This window comes from Semicossyphus pulcher, unplaced genomic scaffold (assembly GCF_022749685.1).
Source record: "Semicossyphus pulcher isolate SPU_LCO1_2020_fin unplaced genomic scaffold, fSemPul1.0.p SCAF_4, whole genome shotgun sequence".
Classification (NCBI taxonomy): domain Eukaryota; kingdom Metazoa; phylum Chordata; class Actinopteri; order Labriformes; family Labridae; genus Semicossyphus; species Semicossyphus pulcher.
In genome coordinates this window covers 29,656,311-29,679,985 of record NW_027211715.1, presented here as the reverse complement: position 1 = coordinate 29,679,985, position 23,675 = coordinate 29,656,311, and the positions used below count along the sequence as shown (strand labels likewise).

At 40.6% G+C, this 23,675-nt stretch overlaps 1 protein-coding gene across 1 annotated transcript in view; it reads left to right on the top strand.

Moving 5' to 3' along the window:
• kank4 (KN motif and ankyrin repeat domains 4) overlaps positions 1–22,083 on the top strand; it is a 91,159-nt gene extending 69,076 nt beyond the window's left edge. The window contains exons 4-11 of the mRNA XM_069680322.1: positions 98–463; positions 6,007–6,100; positions 8,827–9,099; positions 11,318–11,402; positions 12,286–12,505; positions 12,665–12,807; positions 14,391–14,591; positions 18,249–22,083. Of these exons, the coding sequence (XP_069536423.1) occupies positions 98–463; positions 6,007–6,100; positions 8,827–9,099; positions 11,318–11,402; positions 12,286–12,505; positions 12,665–12,807; positions 14,391–14,591; positions 18,249–18,371 (1,505 nt within the window). The 3' untranslated portion in view covers positions 18,372–22,083. The remainder of the gene's footprint in view (positions 1–97; positions 464–6,006; positions 6,101–8,826; positions 9,100–11,317; positions 11,403–12,285; positions 12,506–12,664; positions 12,808–14,390; positions 14,592–18,248) is intronic.
• The last annotated feature ends 1,592 nt before the right edge of the window (positions 22,084–23,675 follow it).

The following is a 23,675-nucleotide window of genomic DNA, read 5'->3' as shown; positions in this document are numbered from 1 at the left end:
TCCCGTAGAGGCTCCGGAGAAGCGGCCCAATGTCGTGGTTCAAGTGAAGCTCAAGCCGCACGTAAAGACAGCGTTGAGGCCCAGCCTACTCGCAGAGGTTCCAGTGAGTCACCAACATCGCCTGCGGCTTTGGGCCAAGTCGTAACCCGGTTAACAGGCCTTCTGGGGGAGCAGTGGGCACAGCTGGGGAGCAGCTCTGCAGCCCAACAGACGGCCAGCCAGCAGGAGACTCCCAGCACACAGAAACAGACGGCAGGGAAAAGAGCAGAGGCTGGGAAAGGAGCAACAGCCAAGCCTGCAGGGAAAGCAGTCCCTGCAGCAACAACAGGGAAACCAGCAGGGAAGCCTGGTCCTTCCAAAATGAGCTCTATTCAAAGTCAGCTGGTCAGCTCCCTCAGTGTCCTCTCTGCCTTCTACTCACCGGCCCAGAAAGCTGCTGCTGCCAGCAAACAGCAAGAACAAGGTAGGCCTGTAGTTCAGTTAGGACTCCATGGTTTACACTGTTAACATATTTGTTGATCTGGCATTCACATACCTGCTTAACTGTTTATTAAAGACTCAATGGGCTGAATCAATTCTACTCTTATTCATTGAAATGAACCCAATTGTTAGTGCTACTTTATCACAGCATGTCTTTCTTATCTCAGCCAAGACATCTTAAAATGAATGTGAACATTTACAACCCAGTAGCCTTGAATATAACTTCCCCTTTCTTACTTCTCTATCTTGAGCAAGAGAAACTGAGGAAGCAAGCCGAACATTGCCGGAGTGGTTTGTCAGATTTCTGTGGTGTCACCTGTAGAGAGCTCAAAGAAGAGAACGCAAAAAGGCACACTTCTCAGCTAATGTCAGACACACACTATAACTATCTATCTGACAACAAGATGGTGTATTTATAGCGACCTCACTTTCTTTTCACTGGAAACTGAAACCACACCAGTCTGAATCTATTATTTAGAAAGAAGTGCAGACAAATAAAGCGTTATTGCTTACCTGACGTATTTGATGTGCAGGCCTGGGTTTGGGTATGAATGAAGGGTATGGCTGGACTTCTTTTTGGAGCCTACCTTGTGTTTCTCTCTGGACACCACAGGCACCAATGCTTAATGTAACTGCATAGCTAAATGTTTAATCATTTGCATCCCAGGCTAACAAGTGTTTCCTGATTGATAATTTCTTGCGACATAATGCAGCGAAGCACAAAAAAAACACTTTGGACTGTCCCTATGCCTAGTTATCAGTTTGACTCTGCAGTTTAACAAAATCATCTGGGAAAAGGACTTCATTTCCCTCTCTCACTCCTCTAGGTACTTAATTATCTGATACTTTGCCAGTAGTCTAATGACTCTGAATGATATGAACTTCATAATCTAGTGCCCATTCTCACACTAATACACATTTTCAGTGGTCTATCTGAAAAGGAAAAAGCCACCTTGCCTTGAAGTTCATAGTTATGATATCCCTGCCTGGTCTATTTTCATTTTTTGATCTTTGGCAATCCACCCCGCAGGAGCATCTTCCTCTAAAGCTTCTCATTGCAGAGTTTATAGTAGGGATGCACGATATCCGATATGCCAATATTTCCCAACCCTTTTTGCCGATTTCGATACAGATATATCAGGCACATGTTTTTTTCCACATAATTGCAGAGAACATCAAGTCTCCCCTGTAGTGAAATTGATATCATGCCTACTCTTATTGTAGCGGCCCACTGGCAGATGCAGAAATAACAGTGCTTTTTAAAATGTGCACATTCACTGGGCAATATAAGAAAACTACTTAAACTTAAAGGTTATGTACAGAATGCCATATTTATTTGTATGTAACATTTTCTTTCAAATAAAACTGTAATGTTCATACAACTCAGACAGGCTTGGATGATGCTCTCCCTGAAACAATCCTGACAATAGTCGCAACTAGTGCAAATTTTACCTATTGCACAGAACAATTACATGAAATGAAATCAACCAGTCCCTTTCGGAAACTTTGAAAAACTGCCATACCGCAGAAATCTTGCACCCTTCTTCACACTTGATGGAATAGGCGTGGTGCGCGCGCTCACTCGCGTCGAGTTAATGTCATAGCATTACGTCAAGCTTTTTTAGGGAACCATCGAGCATTTAGGCAGAATTGAAGCGTTGTTTTATCGGCGGAAAATATCATATAAATGACATTTCAGTCAGACAACTCACGTTGTTACAGTTTGAAATGTTTATCGCAGCAGCAGAACACAGCTTGTGTTTGGCGTCGAGGAGCCGATGAGATAATATCTTAAACCTCCTATTCGGAGCCTGCAGGTGGCTGCTGGGGTGGTAGTGGGGCTGAAAGTAAGAGCGCAGTACTGGTTCAGGGCAGCGATGGCAGTAAGAGAGCAGAGGGAGAGCCCAGAAATCATGCAGCTGAAATAGACCGCCACTTGGGAGGAAGTGTTGTCAGGTGACTGTGGAAGTGACGCATAGCAATTATTAAATCAGCGCAGCTCAAGTTGTCTGCCTGAACTAGCTCGCAGGCGTCGCCCAATATCTACCGATGCCGATATGTCATTTTCAAGCCATTATCTGCAGATAACGTGCAGATAAAGTCATGCATCCCTAGTTTATAGCTCTATTTGATGAAATATTTTTGTATAATGAGATTATCATGTTTCAGCTGCTGAAATACAGTATGAGTGTTAAAGAGGCAAGGCAAAAAAATAGTAGTAATCTATGAAAAACTGTAAACCTCTATGGTGGTTGCAAATTGAATTGTCTACATGCAAAACCATGTTTCAAAGATACAGTAAGTATTGCCTGTCGTATAAAAGGGTGCACAAACTAACATTACGAAACACTGGTGAGCTTATCAAGGAGGTATTTTTTAATTCACACAGTATAGACAAACACACTTATACAGGGAAGCCCTCTAAGTGCAAGCACTTAGTTACAGTGCACAATCAAATGGACACTCGAGCACAGACAGTAATACACACACACACACACACACACACACACACACACACACACACATCAGACAGACGATTCCTCGCTTCCCTCCCTTGATGTCACGCTGTTCTGTTTTTGGCCCAGGAGCTGAAGTACAGGATCGCTTCACTATCACACACATATTTCATGTTCAGAGTTCATTCTGAGTTCAGTGTTGGGAGTACAGTATATACAAAAGTGATTTATGACGGCGTGTGTGCCAAGATATAAATGTGTTCTCGCAAGATTGTAAGTTTAGGTTCTACTTTCTACGTCTGTGACCTCTGAGATTCTCTGCCTGACTTCTTTAACCTCAAATTACTCCAGTTTTTAACTGTGTTACGTCAAGAACACTCAATCATCTCAGTCATCAGAGACTCGACTTGAGTTTCCCTGTCATGGTGAGGAGAGGTTAAATTACACCACTGTTTTATTTATTAGAAGACGGCCTGAGGTTGTATTAAAATGCCAAATATGTTCTAAACTTCTCCTTTCCATCCTCCTGTCTCCTGAGAGATACTAGATCTTAAAGCTTTCTTCTTCTTAGATGGTGGTCGCTGGGATCTTTTCCTGGCTCAAAGCCACATCCTTATGTCCCTGCATAAAACATTACAGAGCCTCTGCACTGTGTCTGCTGTCAGGCACAACTAAGGCAGCAATACCGGGCTCAGAGCCAAGGAGAGTCAGCAAAGGAGCCCATGCAGAATCAATTATAGGGCAGTAACATACATAAGAAGGCCTGACAATGTCAGGGTTGTATATTGTCATTAAGGCCTTTCATCTTGACCTTTGTGTACCACCCAGGAAAAACCTTGGTGGTCCTTGTGCCAGGACAAAATAAGCAATATAAGTAGTTGAGTTCAGTTTGATCCCTTTTTGTTCTTCACTGTCCCGTGAATCTGACTGTAGTCTTTAGACACTGATACTGTATGTGAGGCAGTCCTCAGACACATCACTTTTCTTGACAGTGTTGTTTTGATTGCACACATTTGTCTTATACTTGTCTTTGTATACATACAGATGGGGCCCTAAGCCTCCCCGCTCTCTGCTAACACATGGATTCCACTCTATTTGATGAGCTATACTTGCTTGTAATTGCATCCAGAGGCTCTTCAGTGCTAAAAATATCTACATACATTCAAACACTGACGCACGTGAACATGCAAACAGACAGACTCTTTACACTTGCATGAGGGAATACAGCCAACATGTGCAAACATTTATTTTCTGTGGTTCCATGAGCTCCCAGTGTCAGGTTGATGCATTGTTGTTACTCAGCCTTTTGACTTCGAAACAACTTATACAAGAGTAGAAAAGGTTGTTCTGATTGTCTTTGCTCACACATGTTGATGTGTAAACGGGATCTTTTGGAATCATTAATATTTCTGTGATTGAGCAATTAAATTGTATTTGATGTAAGGAAATTTGGAGGAATATATAGGTGCACTTTGCGCAAGTGCCTTTAATTTGCATTCTTTCTTATGGCCAGCCGGTGAAGACTCCCTATGTTGCAATAACGAGTTCAACTGTATGAAACCAGATGAAAAAATGAAACCCAATTTCTCACTTGATTTGTTGCCTCTGTAAACATTTTCAGTAAACATGTGTTTATGCTCTTAATTGCTCTTTTCAAGTCTTTTTCGAGACATCAAGATGTTAGTTTTTTATAAAAAATTGTCCCATTTAGAGTAAACCAGGGTATGCTTTGGGGCGTGGTTACAGGATAGCGGTGTAACAATGCTTGGCCACGTTGTTGTCCAAAAGCAGTCACTTCTGGTTCCAAAAGACCAACATAGTGACGGCTAAATACCAACTCATGGCTTCAAACAGGCGGTAACAAACCAATGGGTGACTTCACAGTGATTACATCTCCTGCTTATATATAGTCTATGATGGGGAGACATGCTTTTCTAAAGGCTATTCAGCTATTTAACAAAGAAGTCTTTGGGTCTCCTCTAGGGATAGACCGATTTGGCCGGGCCGATTATCGGCCTTTTTTTAAAATCCGCAGCCGATAAGATATCAATTTAAAACGGGGTTATTTTGGCTCTGATGCAGCCGCGCCTCTCTGTCTGCAGTCACTACTCTGTCTCCAGCATTGTCCCACCCACAGCACTGATTGGTTACACGCAGAGCCATGGCACGGATAACAGCCAATCAGCAGTGAAAGCTGTGCATGCTCACACACACGGCGGAGAGGAGAAAAAGTTCATTTCTTTGCAAATTTTATTTAACTTTGTTTTATTTACTTTATAAAACTTCAGGAAGTTATTTATTTATTTATTTATTTACATTTTCAGTTAACTTTATAAGAGATGCTGCTGACCCTGGGAACTCCCTGCGCTTTTTGTTTGTTTGTTTAATAAACATATGCTTAAAGGCATTTAAACAAAGTTAAGTGTTGGAGTTTGTATTATTGAAAATTTTGATGCCAATATTTTCACTTTTACTGCAAATGAATATCGGCTCCAAATATCGGTTATCAGCCTCCTTGACTACTAATAATCGGTATCGGTATCGGCCCTGAAAAAAACATATCAGTCTATCTCTAGTCTCCTCTTGAGGTTGAACATGTGATCCAACATCTCCATATGGTGTTCATTTTGGTTTGCAATCGATTTAGTAAATGCAAAGACCTTATGGGTTTTATACAATTTGAATACAGTACATATCAAAAGCTTTGGGCCCCTTCTCAAAGTCACTTGTTGTAGTCATTAACTTATCTACAGCAAGTGCAAGTGTGGCTGAAGTGAGTGTCAAATCATGCATCTTGCAGTGGCTCAAGGATTAACACTTGTCAGTAACCATGAAATGATATCTCCATAAGTAAAGTAAGTGTAAACATGGCAAAACTGTCACAATAGGAAAATGTTTTGATGTGAAAACATGTGAGAAATGCTACAGACTACAAAATGATACAGACTATAGAATATCTGGCATTGTACACTCATGCTCAAATTCCACAGAGGCCTAACAAATGTTTCCCACTCTCCCTTTTCTTTTGCATCTCTCTTTCTCCGCCTCCCTCTCACCTTTTCTTCTCCAGGTCTCAAATCTATTATGAAGAAAAATGGTGTTGCTGACAAGCAGGGGAACAAGGGAGCCAAGAAAAACTTGAAGTTTGTCGGGGTGAATGGAGGGTAAAATCTTCTTTTTAATCAGTGTCCCACTTCTGTGTGATTCATGTCTTTATGTTCTAGGCTGCAGCGTGTTTTTACTTGTGTCTTTGTCCATGCTGTGTCAGTGCTTTATTTCTACCGGTATAATTATGAATCCTTCGAAGACTTTATTGCATAATTGCTAATAAATCAGCAAAACTCTTCTTCTAATCAATCCTAGCAAGTGTCTCCAGAAGGTCACAGTTTAAAGGTTCCACCTGTGTTATTGTCTAATCATCTTAACTGTCTGTTTGTTACTGATGCAGCGTGCATTATTACTCATTTCACAGTTCGGTGAGTGAGACAGCTCTCTCATTGTTCTTCGGAGTTTGACCACAGTGACTGTGAACTAGGTCCAGCTGTGTCTCACACATCTGCCTCAAGCTGTTAGTCATCAAGGCTCCCTGGCAGACACACTGCCCTGAATGTGACCTCAGTGCTGCTGCTGAGGGTGTGAAAGTGTGTGCGTATGAATATGTACTGCACAGTATGTGATGTGTGTGCAAATTTTCTGCAGTATTGATGATACCTCAGTGCCTTGTGCAAGTGCGCTTATGCCAGCATTCGCTGATGCTGGGAGCAGTGTGTGAAAGTGTGTGTGAGTTTGGTGTTTGTGTGTCTAAGGGTGCCTGTAAGAGCTAATGAATTTTAAGTAAGCAGATGGTAGTGGCTGGAAGAACAAAAGTGTTTCTTATGGTAAAATCTTTTTCAGAGTGTTAGCTGTCCGATGCTACAGTTATAAGATGAAACATCTGTGCACTTACACACTCTCGCACATGCACGTTATGGTAATTTGACTGAGATGAGCCCTGTTTTCTTCCCCTAACCCGAACCATAAGTACTACTTATGAAATGCTAAACCATCTCTCAAACATACGAGCAATATCAAAACCAAGCGTAATCCTAAAATAGATATTGGTTAACCTTTTCGTGACCAGATTTTGCCCTTAGACAGGAAGTGGATGTAAACAAACTTCTGTCCTCAGAATGTGTCTGCATTCAAATTAAACTGTTTTGTTGCTACACGCACATTAACTTAAACATAGTAATTGCCCCAGACGTGCACATGAGACTTGACAGTAATCCCCTATCAAAGCGATCTTTAATCTTCTAATGTGTGCTCAGTCTTATTATGTGTGAAATCCTAAAGATGATCAAATGCATATTAATAGGGTATGATATATTGGTCCATGCACACATCTACTGGTGCATGTGTTTTATGTTTTCTCCATGCAATACTTCCATTAACAATACCTCTGTGGTATTACCTCCTGCATATAAGAAGAAAAACGGCTGCAATTGGGAGATATGATCCTGTTTCTTACATTCCTCAGCTTCACTGTTTTTCGACCCCCTTGGCTCTCCTATGTTTTGTCAGAGCTGTGGTGCTGTCTACTCCTTCCTCCCTATTTCAGAATGGTCCACAAAAACAGCCACTCCCCGAAACAAATCATAAATTATCAGCTGTACTATAAACATCCCTTTTTATAACAGAGGAAAACCATTAATGTGCTTTAAGAAATGGTCCATACCTCTTAGTACTATTGAGTTTTAGCCCCCAGCACGATAAATCTCTCGACCCAAAACACAACTGAGCAGATTCTATTTATAACGAGACAAACATGTCAGACAACAATATTTTCTCTTGCTATCTTTAGTCTTCTGCCCACACTAGGAAGTGGGCTGCTGTTTGTTCTTCTTCTTTGTGGATGCTCTAACATATCTTTGCTCTCCCTTGAGCTCCTCTGGAATCCGGGGAATGCTGTGGCCCCTGAACGCCTCTTGTGGTGTGGTGTCTCAGTGTGTGTGTGTCTACAAATAAGCATGAATCAGAGGCATTCAATATAAGCCTTATCTGATCATCGGCCTCACAGAGGTTCCTTCATTATACGACCCAATGATCACACACACACCGACACTACACCAGAAACCTGCACAGCTCTGAATAGATCATCAGCCTTTCCTCACTGAACAAGGTTGGGGTTTGTCCATATGGGAGTGTGCAAACATACCTATAGATTTTTATGTGTATGTTTAACTGTGTGAAGGATGTTTTGGATATATGGGCCAAGGTTGTAATAGACAAGCATCTTTTTGTTGTCACACATGAGGGGAATGACCTGTTGGTGTTTATGCAGCCTTGGCCTATGTTGACTTTACTGCTTACATATACATTTGAACCTGCCTTGGTGTTTCACTGATGTGGCTTCTTCTTTATATGTCTAATTTCTTACTTTTAGAGAAGAAACATGAGTTAAATGTTTTAAAGCCCCTGACAGACAATGTGGTGTCTGTCCTGCATGATCTGAAGGATTTATTTTGAGCTAGGGTGTAGTTGAGCAATTTTAAGGTAGATTCTGCCGCCTAGGGCTGCACGGTGGTGCAGTGGTTAGCGCTGTCGCAAATTGGGCCCGGGGGAGAACATGCAAAGTCCACAAAGAAAGGCCCACTTTGTCCGAGTCGGGATTCAAACCAGGAACTCTCTAGCTGTGAGGCGACGGCGCTAACCACTGCACCACTGTTGCAGCCTTGTCTCAATATTGCCATGCAAAATATTGTTACACCATCCTGTTTTCATATTTTCCCCCAGCCCTATTCAGCACAGACTAGAGCATGCTGGCGCTTTATATAAAGACGGTGTAATGTGGATGATTGTGTCTGTGGTTTGAAAACTGTGCACATGTCCACTCGTTCGTGTCCTCCTCCAGTTATGAGACGACGTCCAGCGAAGAGTCCAGCGGAGATGAGAAGTCCAAGGGGGTTGAGGTGGAGGAGGAAGACAGCTCAGAACCGGAGGTAGAGAAGGAGACGGAGACAGAGCCTGAGCCGGCAGAGAAGCCTGAGGAGGGAGCAGAGAGCCAGCAGACGGGGGCAGAGGCCTCAGCTGAGGGAGGAGGTGCTGTGGCTGCAGAGAAGGAGGCTGAAAGAGGCCTGCTGGATCCAGATGTCAGCCATGAGCTACTGGAAGACCAAGCTGAGAGGTGAGACAGAAAGTAAAGCTTCATTCATGTTTTAGGGATTACACCATAGCTCTGGCGCATGTGCATATACACCATATTCCCACAGCAGCCATTTTCCCGTAACATTATGGTCAGTGTAAGAGGCTCAAATAGTCTTACAGTGTTGTACTGGTGTGTACAATTGTATATCAGGAAATCATTCAATCATTATCATTTAATTTCTTTCTGATTGATCAGTGTCTGAAAAGAAAATGGAACGTGAAACTCCAATAAATCAGGCCATATTTCAAGTTAGAACAACAAAAACACATTAGCTGCTGGCAGAAGAAAGCTAATGCTAGCATTCAACCACTTTCCAGCTAACATAGGAATTAAAAGTTTTCAGTACAATTAGCATTCAGCCATTGCCTAGCTTATGGTAATACTAGCGCTGAAGTGAATGTATGCTAACATCAGCTGTTGTCTGAAAGTAGCTAATGGGTTATCAAATATTCTGTTTTTAATTTAAAGGGGACATATTTTAGCTGTGCATACAATTCTCTATTATTCTATGTGTTTTTGAATCACGTTGGTAACGTTAATTTTGTTTTAAAAATTGTATAAATATTTTAATTTAATTAATTTTCTGAGCCTCTCCTTCCTCCTGAACTGAACAAGCCGCTTTGCCATTCAAAGGTCAGACCTTCAGACGACTGGCTGACAGTATTTGGAGTGACCGCGTAGCCCCCACGTGTGCGATCCCACGTGGGGAACAGCCGCACTGCACAGTTACTCAAAACTTATATGTGTGAGCCAGAGTCGCCTGGAGGTATCGGAATGATTAGTTGAAATCTTGACAACGACTTGACTACAAGCTAGTGCAAGAAGGCAGCCTGAGGTGACTGACGATTGGTCGATTTCAGCGAAAGCAAGGTTCTACGTAGAAACTTGCAGCTGTTCTGAACGACCCAGTTATGCAGTTTTCACTTTTTCACTGTGAACAATAAACACCCAAAAATGTGAAGCCCATGAAAATATGAGGATATCCATTTAAAAGGAAAATGCAAAAAAATGTTTCATAATCAGAAACAAAACAAGATGGACGTTTAACTGTCGCTCATATTATAAAGTGAAAAAAATAATGTGCGTCTTGTGATGACCGGTGAGCACAAGTGAGTGCATTGTTTTGTGCCCAGCTTCAGCCGGCATACTTTGTCTGACACAGGTGCTGAATGACACTTTAATATACAGTCAGCCTCAGACACACACACACACACACACATAGAAATCCAATTAAAACACCCTCATACCTTCTTACGCTTTCGTACAACCCTGCTTACTCTAATACCTTGCACAGAGTCACTCCTGCAGTCAAACACTATAAGCCTCTGTTCTTACACACGCACACTAAATGCACTCTTTTTTCCTTTTGCTTTAATGTACAGTTAGCTTCACGCACACGTCTGCCCCTCCACACTTCAGTTTAAGCTGCTCTAAATCTTATAGAGTTTTCAGACACACACTCAGATGCATTATTCCCTGAGGCCCAGAGGTCTGGGACGAAGAGCAAATATCCGACAGTGCTGTCGTCACTGTCACTGACTGATGACTTATGTGTGTCAGGTATGTGGACAGGTCTTTGGGGCCCAGGGGCCACACAGTGGATGGGGCCCTGAGAAGGCAGGACGTATATTAACTCATCAGTCAGCACCTGTCTGATCATCCCTGCGTGTGTGTGTGTGTGTGTGTGTGTGTGCTTGTACCTGTTTGTGTGTTATGGCTGAAGTACAGAGTGATCCACTCAGGCTTCGTGCTGCTGGAGGGCTGCAGTATGACTGTGCATGATACACAATCAGAATGAGTACTTGCTGCATATTATTGGGCAGTGAATCAGTGTAAAGTGTTACCATCGAGGTTTGCATGTGCTACCAGTGTGTCAGACTGCTGACTGATGTGTGTGTGCTGTGCAGAGGCCCGCCAGGCGTCTTTTATCTTTTGTTTTCAGCCCAGACAGAATTTAGACAAAAACAAAGTAGACGTCTCACAGCCATATGTTAGGCAGACTTGATGGTATTTCCATTAAACCTGGAAAAGCAGGAAAGAAAACAATGGAAAGCACAGATGTGGAGCGTGCTGGGTTAAATTTTAATGTTTTTTTCACTGACAGGTACTCCTGGTCTGCTCAGAAATTATTCATACAAAAAAATGAATGAGTCAAAAGAGACTGCTCCTTATTTTGACGTGTGGTCTTTGTTTCCAGGGAGAAAGTTGACAAAGGTTTTCTTGACGCCTGCATCTATGTGAAAGACCGCATGGAGGAGGTTTCATCCCCAGATAAAGAAATGGTAAGACTTTCTTTTGGCTGTTGTTTTTAAATCTGCAAAGCTGTAAAAAATGATTTTATGTGCCATATAATATCTGATTTGGCTGCAAAGTATAGATTTTTTTTAAGTGGGGTCATAGTATCACCTACAGTAGAGGCTGTCTACATGCCCCCTGTTTGTAACATGTATCAAAAGCCATTTTAGCCACTTAAGCCCATTTAAAAAAGTTTTAGTGAAGGCTTCACCTTACCATCAGGAAGCCCTTTTACCGTACGACAACTGTATTCCTACACTTGCATTTTTTCTGATAGAAATAGGTTGACAAAAAAGAAAGATTTAAACAGAATTAAGGAGTGAATTATTACTTAGTAAACATTTTCTTCATGAGTTTATGGGCTCAATGTAAGTTTCAAGTCTTCTTCAATTCAGCGTAATGTTTGTTTTGTAAATGATGGTCCCATTAAGAGTTAAACGACGATTATTAAGGGGGTAGCTACCAGTGACTGGGGTCGCTTCTATCTACAGTGGCGAACCAGGAAAGAGATGTAACCATGCATATCCACCCCGTCGTCCAAATATGGTCACTTCTGCCTCCAAAAAAACTGTAGCATGCATGTGTGTATCTTCTAGTGGACAAAATGAAGCACCTCTTCACTTCCCAAATTCAGTTTGTAAACAATAATACAAATGAATTCTGTTAAAGGAAAATGTTTTAGATTGCTTGTTGATTTTCTGTTCGAGCTCTTTAAGTCTTATAATATGGTTTAAAGTGCAATTTTACGGGTTGAAAATGCAGGCTGCTCAACAGCCCAAACAATAAAGATTATGTTCAGGGAAGAATAAAAATCCTTCCCCTGGGTGCTTTTTCATTCATATCTTTTGTCTCCTTCCTCTCTTCATGTAGCGTCAGGTTTTAGTGGTGCTCTACCAGGAGTGGTTCAAGGTCTCCAGCCAGAAAGACTCGCAGGCGGATACTGTCAGATTATACCTGCGTCAAGTGGGCTTGACCACACCCACTCTCCTGCCATATGTAGTTAACTTGACTGACGGCAACGGGAATATGGCCCTCCACTACAGCGTGTCGCACTCAAACTTCCCCGTGGTCAAACTGCTGCTGGACACGGGTGAGATGCAAACACAAGCACACACAGCTGAACGCAGAACTGAAGAGCACAAACACAGAAACAATTTGAACTTAGGAAAGTGGCTAAATAAGAGATAAAACACAAGACTGCACAAAATGATCTCTTTGACTGAGTAGACTGTTGTGTTTGTTTGCTCAGGTCTATGCGAGACAGACAATGTGAACAAGGCCGGCTACACTCCGGTGATGCTCGCTGCTCTGACGGCTGCTGAGACCCCTGATGATCTGGAGGTGGCACAGCAACTGTTGAAACTGGGAGACGTCAATGCATGCTCCAGACAGGTAATGTACAATATATGCTTACATTTTATTCACAGTAAATCCTCTTGAATTTACTGAATATTAATAGATTTGCTTGTATGAGGTGCTATTGTTGTAAAGCAGGTTGTGTATCAGGCAGAGGAAGTCTGAGATTTGAATCATCTCTCTGGGGAAATCAGGGCAAGTGTACAATTTACAACAGGACTTTATCTATTTTTGTCTTGACAGCAAGGTCGTCTAAAGTGCAAACCAAACTGAATTTATGAATGGGAAGCAGCACAGACTGTATAAAAGAGGGAGACATAGAGTCTGCTCCCAGCCAATGCTGCAGTGTTAAAGCTGCATTCTTTCTGATGGAAATCGGTTGCCAAAAATAAACTTGAACTGAATTTAGGAGTGAATTTTTACCTTAGTGAACCCTTTCTTCATGAGTTTATGGTCTCAGTGTTAGTTTCAAGTCTTCTTCAATACAGCATGATGTTCATTTTTCTAAATAATGGAGTTAAATCGAAGAGTGAAAAGTGATAAATGATTTTCTTTAAATTAATGTAGGTTAAGTCATTATTTATCGCCGAATGAGGTCACACAATGGTGATTGAGCCTATGGCCCACTGATGAAAGCCTTTGCATTTGCAGTATTACAGATTGGCTGTCTGGTGCGACTTTCGCGGAAAAAATCACAAGTGGCGCCCAGTTAGTGACGCGTTATCCGTCAGCCAGCAGCGGTTGGTCTGCCAGAGAGGGTAGGCGGAGCTAAGCGGCTGCTTGTCCGCTCTCTGCAAGTGTTGGGGGTAAACAGTAATCTACTATGGCTGAACAAACAAAGATGGATGACTACAGATACAACTTCAAAAATAAGTGAAAATCCAAAGAAAAAGAAACAAATTCGTCACTCAGATGAAGCAAACAGTCTGAAAAGAAAGCGACCGTCAGCGAGGAAAATCAAGAGTTACAACCGGAGCCAATCGTGGACGTCACGCATGAAACACTGTCTGGATATCTGTGAAGTGTGCTCCCGTTATTACCGTTTATCACCACAGATGCTGCCAAAGAGAACAAAACTGAGAGCTTCGAGATTACTACTTTAAGGGTGTTGCTACTTGTGATTGGGGTCGCTTCTATCTACAGTGGCCAACCAGGAAAGACATGTAACATGTATCCACCCTGTTGTCCAAATATGGTCACTTCTGGCTCCACAAAAACAAGAGGGCTAGATTTGAACAAACGAGGGTTTCACAAACAATGTGTGACGTCAGTGTGGCTACATCCTCTTCTGTTATACAGTTGATGGGACGAGAAGCATGTTAAGTATTGGCAAGGAAAGTATTCTGAAGTCATGTGAACCCTAATTGTACTTATTCTTGAGTACAGTAACACAGTCTAAGAAATAATTCTTCATGCAGAACTTTGTAAAAATGATCTGCTCAGAGACTTTGTTGCAGTTTTAACCTTAAAACCTTTACTTCTCTTCTTTTTCTTCCATCCCTCTTTCTTTCCCTCATCCTGACCCTGCGTCTCTCTTCAATTATTCCTTAATCCCCACCCTCACACCTGCCCTCTCACTGTTTAATTCTAATTCTCTCTATTTCTCACTCTTTCCCCAGGCGGGCCAGACGGCGCTCATGCTCGCGGTGAGCCACGGCCGCGTTGCCATGGTGAAGCTGCTCCTGAGCTGCAGCGCGGATGTAAATGCTCAGGACCGCGAGGGCTCCACGGCCCTGATGTGTGCCAGCGAACATGGACACACACACATCGTTCGTCTGCTGCTGGAGACGGGTCGCTGTGACATCAGCCTCATTGATAAGGTAAACTTTTGTACTGCAAAGTTACAATTACACTGTCTACTGGAGACGTTTCCTGTCTCATCTTATATGGTGTTGAAGGTATCAAAGGTGAGATGCCTTAAGAATGTGTCTAATCCAGTCAGGTATCTTTAATTTAAGATTTAATTATCCATCCCTCTAAGTTTAGTACATTTTTGTCACTGTCATTTTAGGAGGCATTTCTTGGTTTCCCCACTGCACAAATCTGTCCCTTGTTTTCTGCATAAACAGTGTGGACCTAAAGTATTAAATATTACTTTAGTGTGCTGCTCTTATTAAAACATATCACACTGTTGGCTTTAAACAACAGAATGCATCTCAATCCAGACCAAATATCCACACTGACATGCCTGTATTTAAACCGCAGACTGAATATTAGAAAGTCTGTGTGGCCTCTTAGTTTGAAGTTAAACCTGCATTCTTTCTAATGGCCAGCAGGGGGAGACTCCACTGGTTGCATAGAGTCAGATTGTATGAAACCAGATGAGAAAATGAGCCTCCTTCCCAGTTAAATTATTACTTCAGACAACACTATCCTAATGATATAATGGTCTCAATAACTAGTTTCAAGTTGTCTTTATTGCAGCATGATGTTCATTTTGTATAATGGCGTCAAATGTAGAGGAAAAATGTTAATAAAGCGGGTTACAGTATTTAGAGAAGGGCTGCCTGTCAATCAGGAGATGTAACAACGTGTATCCTCCTTCTTGTCCAAATATGGTCACTTCTGGTTCTCAAAACCCAAGATGGCCTAAAAAGTGGGGTTCACAAACCAACGGGTTACAGCATGGTGGCTACTTCCACTTCATTTATGCAGACTGCTTAAACACTACACAATGAAACACAGACACCTCTTCCCCCTAGTAGCCTATTTATATTTAGAGCAAGTGGCAAGAAATAGTAGCAATAATAACACTTTATATAGCTCCTTTCTAAACCCAAGTTGCTTTACAACAACAACAAGTTAGAAACAGTGTAGATGGATAAAAACAACACAAATAAAAAACAAGAATAGTTGTAATAATAAAAAAAACCCAACAGGAAATCGAATATATCAAAGAAGGGAGATGTATTCCAAAAAGTGATCCAATACATACAGAAACGGCACTCATATACCCACTCAAACATACAGAGATCAAAGGCATACGATAATCTAAAAGCCACTTTAAACAAACAGAGTCTGTGGAAAGAAACTACCACTGAGGTAGAGCTCAATGCAGAAGCCTGAAACTTCCTGTCTTTGGCTTGATTTTGACTAGTTAATTCTTTAATGAGTTGCTGGGATCAACACCTACCGGTATTTAAATGCTGCTTATGACACATGAATGGTAACACAGCTCCTAATGCACTCCTGCGGTAGAATATGTCACCAAATGTTATGCTGCCCCAGAGGTCAGCATTACATGCCCAGCAAGGGTAAAACCAAACAGTAACTGGTGCCTTGCCCACACACACAGAAGATTGATTTTTCAACCTAGTGCATTATTGATTTCTCTAGATTGTTCATTCCCCTCTGCAGTCTGAGGTGACCGTCAAAGAATGGCCATATCAAGACTTGTGCCTCGCCTTGCTGGTCCACTTTCCTGCTCTCAAACAATGCTGCAAACACTGTTGAAAAACTGCTCCTGCCTCTCGCCCACAGGGGAATCGGGACTGCTGTCAAATACGTACCATAAAATGAAATTAAATATACAGTATAGCGTAGCAGATATACACAGTGAAACAGAAGCTCAACTTTAGTTCTGCAGCCCGCTGCAGCTCAGATCGGGCTTGAATACAGTAAATATACAAAACATAATTTAGCTGCTACTTTAAGCTGGCAGCAATAACTCTTAACACAACTTGGCTAGTTCACTGAAATCAATATATTGACATGTTGGGATGGATATAACAATAACAATAACAATAGCTTTATTGATCCCCAAAGGGAAATTCACTTGTCTGGCATCTCATCTACCATTTACTGAAGAATTAAAAAGTCTGATGGCTGTGGGAAAAGATCTTGTATATCTCTCCGTCCTGCAGCGAAGAGAGAGGAGCCGTCCACCACCGTTGTCTCTTTGGTCCATCAAGGTGTTATGAAGTGGTTGATCCGTGTTGTTAAGAATGGCCTCAACCTCCTTCTTCACATGATTGAAGTTATTAAAGGTGCCTCCGGATTTTTAGTCTGTATCCTGGCAACTATTTCATGGAGAACTTTGCATTTTAGGAATGGATTAGGATAATGAATAAGCAAAAAGAAATCACTCCCAAATATTAGACGGTACCACAGAAGAAGAAATGAAGGAGGAGGGCTCTGAACTTCAACACTTGTACATTTGGGAGTTTGGAAGTCCTCCAAGTCAAACATAATCTATAACCAGATATATTTTATGTAACAAGACAGGCAGAGATAAAGGTACACATGACCCTGGTACACGTGTATTCTCAGTTTAAGTTTTCACTCTAGTTTAACCTGGATGTGACTGTGCCACATGGATTACCAAGATGAATCTACACAGACGAATCCTGTAATCATCCTATAACTCAAACATGTGTGAGTCATTTTCTGTGCAACATGTCAACACATGCGCAGAAACTATATTTAGTGGTATGTGGAGACAAACATAATCTAGAATCTGAGAGATAAGCAGCTCTGGATTTTAAACTGTATACATTAAAGTCAAAAACGTAGGTCTAATACAGAGCACTCTTACTTTTCTGAGACACTCCCACGAGACAGGAGGTCTCTGTAAGAACACAGGCGTGTCTGCTACAGTTTGCCTTCACATCTCATGTGTACCCTTTCATTATTATAATCAAAGGGAAACAGCAATACACTTTATGATAATCATGCAAAGAGTTAAAAGCATCAATATAGAGCATTGCCAGTTAAGTCTTCTTCCTTAAGTAATGAGAATCCCTGTTTTATGAGAGACAGCTACAAATATCTGAGCTGTACATTAACAAAGTCATTGAAATAAGACGGACATAATGAATATTTGTGAGTCTACAGGGGGGGAAAAATCATCCATGTTAGTTAACATGAGCAATAGACAGTTTTGTGCATTATATTAGAGTTGTTTTTTCATCTTATACATCATATAATGAAAGAAACAACCAACAACAGGTGCAGGTATCTCTGTTTGTGGTGTTGCAGTATTTTTTATTGCTGCAGGAGAAGAGGATTTAGACAGCTTTTATACGAAAGTGTCAAAACTTCTCTTTCTGATATGTCGTGTATCCTTGAAACATTTCCCCACATTCCCCTTTTTTCCTTTAACCTCCGCAGGCTTGTTATTTAGCCCCGGCTTATTACACAGGCGATTTCAGCTTGATGCGAGGAGGCTTATCAGTGGATATCATCATGATCATTTTAACACATTTTGATGTGTAATTTAGGAAGCAAATTAGTTGATAAGATTAACAGAGACGTGACAAATAATAACCTCAACAAAATTTTACAACTTATTTCACTGCTCCTCTAATGATGGTTAAAATCAGAGGAGTATTTTCTGTATCAGGGCAGGTGCAGTATAGAAGTATGGTAGTGCTGCAAGGTCCTATTAGTAGAGAAAGAGCAACACAACACTGCCACCATCAGGATAAAAGCAGTCACTGCAGTGCCTGTCATTTAAAACTATGAATTTTTCTCCCCAGAATGGACAGACAGCGATGTCGGTGGCAGAGGCCGCCTCCCACCAAGACATAATCGACCTTCTGAAGGCCTACGCGGAGCCCCCAACCTCCTCCGAGCCCTCGTCTACCACGGGCCTCCTCTGAGCCGGGTTGACCCTGTTTACTCCTACAAGCTAGTCCAGCTTTCTGAGCCCCAACCATTAGATTTCCAAGACCTTTTTCCCAGCAAGAAAGGGGGAAAAGTCTCTGTATGACGAGTGGAAAAAGTGGATTTTCTCTGTTTACCGTGGGACTACATAAAAACCTCCTGGGACTGGAGTGTCCAGCATGAACACCCACATCTTTCTTCCACATCTCTGCCCTGTGGGTGTTTATGGATATGCTGCATCAACCACTCAGTGGACAGACAACGAAGGAGCCGATTGGATGAATAATATGGAATTGCCATATTAAAAAGTGTGATTGACAGGAAATGGGGACAGGGTGATGATATAAAGAAGAATCCAGGGATGGAATAAGTGAAGAGATACTGCTGCTTCCGATCATCAACGAGCTCTTCAAGCAAAATACTAAGCACATGATCTACCTTTCAAATATATATATAATACTAAATATGACATTATTTCTATTTTTTCTTTAAAGACATTGCCATCATTCTTTTCATATTTGGACATAAGCCATTACTGAGAACATATTATATATAGAATGTTATTCTAACAGATATTATTATAATCATATACAAACACAGAAACTGTATTTTCTACTGCACTTTTTTTATTGTGATTGTGTACAGTGAATTATAATCCTCAATAATATATCGGTGTCCACAAGTATATCTCCAAAAGTGCAAATTAGAAAATTGTATAAAACTTATTGTCAACTCTCCCGTCTGTTAGTGGATATTTGACCTGATTTAATCCATTATTTTTGCCATAGTGACAACGTTATTCACAAACAGGAGATGGCTGATCATCATGTTCGAATAATCAGAAAACAAATGCTTTAGTTGGAGATAAAATGGACAAGAAAAGATTGTTTTATAACTTTAACATAACCAGATTGAAGAAAGACAAAAGTGATGAAAGGTGTTGCATGCCAATACACAGTTACTCCCCCTACTGGCTGACCTACAGTACTAAACAACAGTATGTTCTAATACTGTCTGTTCTCATGACTAAAATCTCTCTGTTTCTTTGTCCCTCAGATCAACTATAATGTACGTCTTGTTTGCCTGCTCGTTTCCAATCATGTATGCAACTGCTACAAAATGCACAATGAATGTCAGGCTGGCTGTGATACATTCCAAGAATATAATGTAGCAAATCTCACTATACCGGCATGGATTAAGGGACTAACAGAGACAGAGGCTGTCAGTGGATGTGACAGGCATAGGAATGAGTTTGAATATTCTAACAATGTGCGACTAATGACATTTAATCACTGAAAGAATCTTGATCACAAAGATCTGTTCTGCCTGTCTTGATATTAACATTTTGTTCCCGCCTCAGGGCGTTCTTACTCTAAAATAGTAAACACACAAGACATGAAAACCGAGAGAAATTGGTTATTTATGGCTTGTGGTTCTAAAAAAAGCAATATAAATAAAATACGACCTTTTCTATAAGAAGCTAGCTAGGACGAGTGGCTTTGGTTGAGCCTTCATCAAGTAACCGTCCTACATTTTGAGTGTGGTCTTTTTCTTCTTTCTTTTCCACAAACCCACACCCATATACCTAAAGTTTCTTAAAACAGGAGTACTGGTGTGATAAAATCGTTTACAACTTAACTCATCTTCAGTGGCCACAGCAGAAATCCACAGCAGGTTGGGAAAGTTACCATTTTACAGGAGACAAATGGAGGAGTGTTTTCATTCCTCTGAAGAATTATCATGACAACTGGACATGAAAGGATCATATTTAGATTTTTTAAAGATTAGGAAACCCAAAAGAGACTTAAATAAACAAGAATAGTCCAAATGCAAGAAGCACAGGCAAAGATATCCTAACTTAAAGCCCTTAGTGTGACTCATAGACTGTGTATTACAAGTGGTTGTAGCCATTTTTTTTTAAGTGGAGCTAATGCAGCAATGCCTCAAACCTGCATTCTTTCTAATGGCCAGCAGGGGGAGACTCCACTTGTTGCATAAAAGAAATCTGCTTGTATGAAACCAGATCAGGAGATACTTCCCTACTTCTCAGTTGATTTATACCTCAGTTAACATGTTCCTAATAAATACAGCATGATAAATAATGGGCCAAGTTAGAAAAAATCAGCAGTAAAGGTGACCTGATTGACAGGTCATTACCAAGTTTACCTGTCAATCAGGATAGAGATGTGTTAATGAGTATCCACTCTGTCTAGTGATGGCCAGATGCCGAAACCAGTGACCATACAGAGCCTACGTCCACTTCTTTAATACAGTCTATGGTTAAATTCCAAAAACTCTGGGTACTCAATTACCCATAATGCAGCCTTAAATATAAACATCTTTTAAAGTCTAGTTTGAAACATAGGCTTTCCCATATAAATGTTTAGGTTTCAAGACAAGTCGAGTTGACCCTGATGACATCATCATGGTGAACAAACAAACCTTAAGGTGTAAAAGTACATGTAGTGCCTCTTTAAATGCTGAATGGGGATTGCTGTGGTTACTGAAGGTGGAACTTAAAGGGGAATACCACTCATTTAAACAACTGCCAAATCTGTGACGATCCAGTGTGCATTTACAGCCATGAACTGCTTTCTACAGGGGCAAGATTTTACTCTTACTTACTCTGATTCTTGCAGACAAATCAGCTTCCGTTGTTGATTTTACAAAGCTGAACACACAATTCATTGGTTGGCTTAACTTGTGTTACATTTATATTGCCAAGCCTATATTACGTAGTTAAATTTAACGGCTTCTTTTCTGAGATGCATCGTGATCTTACCACTGATCCTGCGCCAGTACTCCTTTATTCCCAGACACTTTATTGATACGGGGGGTAATGAAATAATGATATTATATATAGTATATTTGTTATATATTGGCAGCATTTACACAACAAAGATGGGATGTTTTCAACAGTGGCTTAATATTCTTATCACAGTTCACAGTCACAAAGTAGCACAGATTTTCTCAACAATGAGGCTGTATTCTACAGGTCCATAAAAATTGAGGCCTGTGTAGCTTGCCACGTTTCAGACGGCTGAAGGATGATGGTCGGTGCTGCGTGTAATTTCTGGTCTATCTGGTCTTCCGTGCCTGTGTATCAAGTCTTTAAAGTGACTCACATCCATATATTTAATCCAGTGTGACCCAGATGTAATAAGGTTTCATAACTGGCTCAACACCAAAGAACTGAAATCTGATTCACACGGGGTTAATTAAGTTTTATTTGTTCCTGTAAATCCAATTTAAATGTAAATACAGTATTGTGAAGAATATATAACAAGTATTGTCTGACAGTTTGCTCTAAAAATGATATTAAGTATTTATTCCAAATGCTATATTTTTTACCATATATAGTATACTTATGTATGCATGGACAACATATATTGGATGATTGGAAACTATGCTGAGAGTTCCCTGATGATGTGATCATTCGGCTCATCTTTGATTGGTCGGTCGGTGTAGTACATGTGTGATTTGACAGGTTGTGGAATGTGTCATGTGACCTTTAATGTTTGTGGGGGAAATATGAAGCAGATTTAACACTGACTAAAGCTATATGGGTGATGTCTCCATTGTTTGAATACTAATCTGAAAATGAAAGAGTATGTACATGACAGAGTCAAATGTAAAAACCTGTACCTCTAAAATAATCCTTGTACAATGGGCTTCTATGTAACAAATCAGAGAAATACTTCTAAATAAATAAATATGAAGATTTAAAATTCTCTTTTGATTCTGTTTCATTTCAAATAGAAAACAATGGCTTCTGCAAAAAATAAGATTATGTTCATTTACGTCAGCATTGTTTGTAGACTAGTCTTTATCATTTAGTTAAATATTGATTTGGAAATGATTTTATTCATTTAAATATATCTCCGTTTAAACTCTGTAGCCTTCTTAAAACGAGCTAACCTAGCTGTTACAACTCACATTAAAATGAGCTAAATGAGCTAACCTAGCTGTTACCACTCACATCAAAATGAGCTAACCTAGCTGTTATTACTCAGATCAAAATGAGCTAACCTAGCTGTTACCACTCACATTAAAATGAGCTAACCTAGCTGTTATTACTCAGATCAAAATGAGCTAACCTAGCTGTTACCACTCACATCAAAATGAGCTAACCTAGCTGTTATTACTCAGATCAAAATGAGCTAACCTAGCTGTTTTAACTCTCATTAAAATGAGCTAACCTAGTCGTTATTACTCAGATCAAAATGAGCTAACCTAGCTGTTACCACTCACATCAAAATGAGCTAACCTAGCTGTTATTACTCAGATCAAAATGAGCTAACCTAGCTGTTACGACTCACATTAAAATGAGCTAACCTAGCTGTTATTACTCAGATCAAAATGAGCTAACCTAGCTGTTACAACTCACATTAAAATGAGCTAACCTAGCTGTTACTACTCACATTAAAATGAGCTAAACTAGCTGTTTTAACTCTTATTAAAATGAGCTAACCTAGCTGCAGTTACTACTCACATTAAAATGAGCTAAATGAGCTAACCTAGCTGTTACCACTCACATCAAAATGAGCTAACCTAGCTGTTATTACTCACATTCAAGTGAGCTAACCTAGCTGTTACCACTCACATTAAAATGAGCTAACCTAGCTGTTATTACTCAGATCAAAATGAGCTAACCTAGTTGTTACCACTCACATCAAAATGAGCTAACCTAGCTGTTACCACTCACATCAAAATGAGCTAACCTAACTGTTTTAACTCTCATTAAAATGAACTAACCTAGCTGTTACCACTCACGTGTTAATGAACAAACCTAGCTGTGATTACTCAGATCAAAATGAGCTAACCTAGCTGTTTTAACTCTCATTAAAATGAGCTAACCTAGCTGTTACCACTCACATTAAAATGAGCTAACCTAGCTGTTACCACTCACATTAAAATGAGCTAACCTAGCTGTTACCACTCACATTAAAATGAGCTAAACTAGCTGTTTTAACTCTTATTAAAATGAGCTAACTAACCTAGCTGTTACCACTCACATGTTAATGAACAAACCAAGCTGTTACCACCTCTGCTTCTCTGTAGTTATCTACAGTCTTCGCGTCTTTTAACCTTTATTGCTTTCACTCCGTTGTTTTCCTGACTTCTTTCGGCGGATTGATATGATTACAGTTAGTCCTCAGGATTGTGTAATTGAGCTGCAACCCTAGCAACGGTCTGTTCCTCATAGCAACGGTCTGGTCCCGGAATGCCATAATTTACCAATCAGAATCAAGTATCGAACACAACCGTGTAGTAATATGAGCAAACACTAGTTTCTTCAT